This window comes from Pyrus communis, chromosome 1, assembly GCF_041283825.1.
Source record: "Pyrus communis isolate YQ-2024b chromosome 1, ASM4128382v1, whole genome shotgun sequence".
Lineage (NCBI taxonomy): Eukaryota > Viridiplantae > Streptophyta > Magnoliopsida > Rosales > Rosaceae > Pyrus > Pyrus communis.
The window spans coordinates 10,102,766-10,108,765 of NC_142565.1; the positions used below are offsets into that span (position 1 = coordinate 10,102,766).

The window sequence follows — 6,000 nt, forward strand, 5'->3', positions numbered from 1 at the left end:
AATTAATTATTATAATAATAAAAAAAATTAATGTGCTTTAGTATTCTTAAATTACTTTGGTACTTTTAATGTGCTTTGGAATTTTTTGAAATGAAGGTTTAATTTATACATAGAAACCCCATCCAGTGTGAATCTCATTTCACATATGGAGGTTGTAAATGGCTCGTAAAACAAGTGGAACCCTCAACGCATGAGAAAATCACTAAGAGCAATAAACTATACACAAAAATTTCTCTAAAAGTAAACTTGTATGTATCTAGTGACGTTCTGCAGTAAAATCGGGCTCAGCGGGCTTCTGAGGCAGCAGAGGCAGCAATGTTGGTGACGGTCTAGGGTCGCGCTTACCCTTTTGTCGCAACCCTCGCAGCGCGTTGGCTGCAAACTTTGATGCATATACAGCGGCAAGGAGGCTAGGTGAGGTTCCTGCATCTCTTGTCAAAGCATCTTGCAATCTGTCCTCTTCTTCGCGTAATGACTTCTCGAGCTTTCTCTTCCAGTGCCGGCGCCATGCTGCTTGTATGAAACAGGCTGACCATGTTCTCCACTGCTGGGAGTAGAACCTGAGAAAGTAAAATTGTAGTTTACAGCATAAGAAAACTACGTAACCGAAAACCAAAACTATAAACAAGAATACTAATCGCAATCCATATATCGGTTTAATGCTGCTTTTTCATAACACAAGTTTCCTTCAAGTCATTAGAATCACTGTAATCTGAAGCTTGCCTGAAAGTGTGTTGGAGCTGCTTGCTGTGCATGCGCCGAAACTGGGAGGCGACAAACTTCAAATCATCAGCCTTGAGTGCAAACGCTTCAACCTCGGTTTTAGCTTCCACTGTCCTAGTTGAGGTGGGGAGATTGGTGGAGGAGTTTGGATCCAAGGCCCATGTAAGAAGCTCTTCTCCACAGAAGTCACCAGCCTTAAGATCAGCAGTGTTAAAGAAGCCAGTTCTTCCACCATTTGTAGTCATGGTTGCTAAATTTCCACGCATAATAAACAGCATCTCATCTACTGGATCACCTTCTCGGGTTATATAGCTCTTGTCCGTGTATAGAACTGGCTTGAGACGATCACACATGGCGTCCATCAGTTGTTCATCCATTTTTTCGAAAATTGGCACCTACGACAAATTGAGCTGATTAACAAAACTGCTAATATTTGGAGAAAACGAGGATGCAGAAGTTATTAGTGAAAACACTCACTCTCTGGAGAAGACCCAAGCAAAGATGGCGCTTTATGTCCTTTCGTAGGTCCTTAGGAAGGTTACGAACTAGAGTATCTTCGTCAACACCTCTTGTTTCTTGCCATTTGTACTGATCATACCGTCTAATCCTTTCCCTCAAGTTCTCCGGGAGCATTCGGTGTGCCATCCACTGTTCTGCATCGCGCCTTTTCACTCTCATTTCTTCAATTCTCACAGTTGTGGACTGCAGATATTTCTACAACATCACAAGAAACAAGGTCAGCATCCTAGGCTTTTGCTCATTCAATCTAGGACAAAAGTAAAATTGCCGAATCAACTTTTACCTGCATATTGCCAATGAGCAACGAAAACAGAACTAATCCCAAAATCGATATGGTAACGGCAAAGATTATCTCCCAAACATATGTACTTGTTTTGAGGTTTTGGCCAAGTGAACTGCAAAACTTCAGAGTTTTAGCTGCTACACTTCACAATGCTGAGTGATTAAGAAAGGAGAGTTAAAGGATCACGATTACGAACCTAAGGTTGCGCAGTCCCCACCAGAAGCAGAACAAGAATTTCTTTGGAAAATCTCTTGTCTCCACCACACCAGACGCCAGAGCATCATAATATATCCCAAAGTTGAACACCGATGAATTTTTAATGTCGCCCGGGTCAATGAAAGCGCAAGAAGCGTTTTTTTTTGCCACAAAGCTTGCAACAGTGTCATTTTTAGAATCACAGTACAGGGACCTCTTACAAGCATCGTCTCCATTGCACTGATCGCGCCAGCACCTATACTCCCGTTCCATGGAGAACAAATACCAAAAGGCTCCAACTATCTGGTATAACACATTCGCCACCGCATCAGAAATGCCACATCATTTTGTCAGATATTTCTGAGGACTTGAAAACTATCAAAACATCAAATCAGACTTACATGACTGGCTAGCATGTAGAGCAGAAGATTGAAAGCAGCTCCGGCCCATGCTGTTTCGGTCAGGAAGCCAGAAGTTCTTGTTACTTCTTTGTAGAGCGGAAGGATCCTCCAAAATCTCGGCACATATTGCGCAACGATTACAAACTTCAGCAAGTCCTTTGCGACCAGTGAAACCGGACGCGATATTGTAGGAATTACAATAAAAACTACAGCCTGAACAGATGTAGCAGAACCAGGAAAAACGTCAGTATTTGAGTTGCGGACATAAGTTCCAACCAGAGATATGGTTAACAGAAACCAATCCGTTATAATAAAATCCTGTGTAAACTCCTGGCCATACCTGTGGCAATGGAAGAATGGCTAGAATGTCAATGATGAAGTACGAGGACAAGTATCTTTTTGCAATGGCCACGGGGTCATCAATTAGCTCACCCCTCCCAAATACGCGAGAAGATGGGGCAATAAACCCCGTGCGGAACTGAAAGATGATGTGAAGCACATGAAAGATGTCGGTAAATGATCGAAGAACACAAGCAATGATCTGCAATCTCTTGTCCATCTCGACGCATTTGTTTTTGCCATCAACCACCGGGGTATAAAGAAACAGCGGGTCCAAGGACACAGCAATGACACAAGAGAGCACAAATATCTTATTCCAATTCTGAAGAAATGACCCCTGAGGGTCAAGAATTTTCCTCCTCGAGCCTGACTCATTTGCTAGCCGGTTGCCTACGGAAGTGGAACTTAATGGTTTTTTCAAGCTTATAAACCTGTCGGAACCTCTATCTAGTCCTCTCCGAATACTCCTCAAAACTGCATTCACAGATGGTTTCGCTCTTCTTTGATTTTGTCCATCATCAGCAGAAGCTTCTCTTTCAGAACTTAGAGAACCCTCCGATTGCCAATCTTCAAACCTGGATGGAACAGCAAACATAGCAAGCAGCACCGAAGAAACTAGTTAGATAAGGCAGACAACTAAATCAAGGATCAACCGCATGGAAATGCTCCTAATTATGAATTCAGTGCTTGATTCAAGATTAGTATCACAAGCACCGATCTTCTCTCAATCGAGTCAGTTACTGCATTTAAATGATAATATTTAAGTAAATGTAACTGTGTCGCTGCACCGGGGTTTCTACATATCTCAATCTGACTCCTACTACGTATGCTGATTGCTTTAGTCCTGTGAATTAGTAACATAACATAACGCAGGTGCACAAACAATTGCGTGAAAGTATATTAGATTCCGAAAGTACTAGCAGCAGCATTGAACAAACTAACCTTACAAATTTAAGCCTCTTGGAATTCATGCTTCTGATATTCAGATTCCCGTTGCTCACTGATCTTTGGTATTGAAATTTACTTATCTAGAAACTCGAAGAGGCGCACGATATAGTAGACCTAACAACAACAGCAATAGAGATAAATGTGATCAACCTCTAAAGCAAGCAAGACTGATAAACATGGTCATAAATTTATAACAAAAATTTTCCAATGGAATCGTCAGTCTGAAAAATCGAAGTTTCCACACTCGAAAAAATCAACTATGCAGTGATCATTTTCTTCAAAGCTAATTAATCTAATCATTCCACATTCAAAGTAAAACATAGCATTGACTCAAAGTCCGAACAAAGATAGAATATTACCAAAAAAGGAGAAACAGGATGAAAACATGGCAATCGAGAATAATCCATAAATAAACATGGATTAAAAAAACCGTAACAAATTCAGAAAAAATAAACTGTATAACACCCTTCGTCCCCTCACACAAGTTATAACTTTCTGTTTGGTTGCTAAGAAAAGAAAGTTTCAACACCGCTGGACTTGTATTGTTATACCTTATTTTCCCACATCATGGAAACCCATGTCAGAAAAAGCTAGACTGATGTATCCGACCAAAACCCAACAAGGATGAAGCTTGTTATTGTTTCCTTCCTGATGTTCCCAAAGTTCTGACTATTTTCTCTTCTTTTCCCACCTTTTTTTCTCGGACCCCAAACAAAAAACCAAAGGCCAGAAAACTTTAGGACGAAGAAATCAAGGAAAAAACAACTTGTAGGGAAATTTCGTTTCTGAATAAAGCAAAACAAGTTTTGCAGAGAGAGTCTACAAATGGCAGTTATATGTGTTCTTGTGTGAGTTAAGAGACAGAAATAATAAAGAGGGAGATAAAAAAAACACAAGGCGCGGACGGAGTCCACGCTTGAGAAGAGTCCAAGTCAAGCCCAACGAAACTCCAAAGAAATTGAGGACGGTAAGACTAATTTCCTTGATTTTATTATTTTATATGTACTGTTGGGCTACTTGTCTCGAGTCATCAGTTTACTATGCATCGATCGTTTAATCGATTAATAATATAAATTTTTGAATACGTTATAAGTATTTATTGAACGTTAATAATATTGAGGCTAAATTTTAGTTGCGAAAAAATCTCTCATGTTTTATAACTCCAAATGAATTAAAGCTCAGTTGATTAAAATCATTTGCTCTTGCACCAGAAATCCCATGTCCAAATCTCTCATCTTATGTCATTAGTTAAACATTTGACCTTGATATATTATTGATAGTAGCCCAAATGTGGCCAGGAAATTAAAGATTTGAATTATTTTTTTTGTAATATGTGACAGTCTACCTTATTTAGTTATGGTTGCACTTAATATTTATTACTTAACATTTTTGGATTGAACAAATATTAAAAAAAATCCATTTAAATAAGAGTGGTTAAAAGACTTGGTCAAATCAAGCTCCACAAACATTTCAACCAAGTGTGCTTCTCCTCCTCCTTCCCCACGTTGATTAAAGAAATATATGTAGGGGTGCGACTTCGACCAGTTTCTGAAATGTCAAAATTATATGAGTAAATTTTGGATGGTTCTATTTCGTGCACTTTTGTTAATTTTTTTTTACTCTAATTTTCTTCTATTTATTTGATCCAACGACAAGAAATTAAGAAAAGTGTGTAAGAAGTAAAAATAGATGTGTGGATAGGCACTACCCTAAATTTTAGTAATCATGGTTGAAAAATTACTAATTGTAAAAAAGACGATTTAATGATTCATTATTAATTACAAAAAATTTTGACGTAACTCAAAGTGAGATCGCTTAATACAAGTCATATTTGATTTTGTAAATTTTTTGACATGTGATTTTTGTATTTTTTTTTAACACTAATTTGATCAAATACGGGGCGAAATCGAATTAGGGATCCAACACACGGGAATTTAGCTTGGAGCCACTCTAATGCGTTGAATTTATTTAAACCTTGCCGTTGCACTCGACTTGGCCGCCTAACTGGTCTAACTAGCCAATCTTGCACCTTAGGCAAATAGTTAGGAATTGTTATTAGCATTAAAAAATGGTAACATTACACTAGAAATGAATGTCGAATAACTATGTAAGAGTGTCAGTAGCAGTTCTCAGTATGGGCTGATTTATTTAGGACCTGGGTGATCTCAAAACCCTCTGAAGACCAAGGAAAAACGCATGTGAAGGTCCATCTGGAACCGTCCGAATATGATACTAAACTTTTTTCTGCCCATAAAGTGTTTGATAAAGGAACATCTCAGTAGCATACGACATGGAGTCTCCTCCTCATCACTCGGCAAATTACTTTGGCATTTAATGTGATGCATACAAACAACGATTGACCCACTAAGTGCTCGACAAATTTCCTCACCAGCTTTGATGTTTTACCCAAGACCCCCTAAAATTAAAATCTTGAATCTGCCACTGGTTCTAGTAAATTGTCAAATTATGAATTACATTGTGTAGCATAATTATAAAAGAAAACTAACGAAAAGTCCAAACAAAACTTTAGTTTTAATGAAAAATGACAAATAAAGGTGTAATGAATAGTATCAGAGAAAAGTAAAAATATAA

The 6,000-nt window shown here is 38.4% G+C and overlaps 1 protein-coding gene across 1 annotated transcript; it reads right to left on the reverse strand.

Annotated features, from left to right (window-relative positions):
- Positions 1-55: 55 nt before the first annotated feature.
- On the reverse strand, positions 56-4,302 carry LOC137720210 (cyclic nucleotide-gated ion channel 1). The gene is made up of 9 exons (XM_068459248.2): positions 3,960-4,302; positions 3,403-3,522; positions 2,462-3,035; positions 2,122-2,334; positions 1,722-2,023; positions 1,526-1,637; positions 1,201-1,437; positions 724-1,118; positions 56-560 (listed from the first exon to the last, which is right to left on the reverse strand). The coding sequence occupies exons 2-9, from the start codon at positions 3,429-3,431 to the stop codon at positions 257-259; spliced, it is 2,166 nt and encodes a 721-aa protein (XP_068315349.2). The 5' UTR covers positions 3,432-3,522; positions 3,960-4,302; the 3' UTR covers positions 56-256.
- Positions 4,303-6,000: the final 1,698 nt, after the last annotated feature.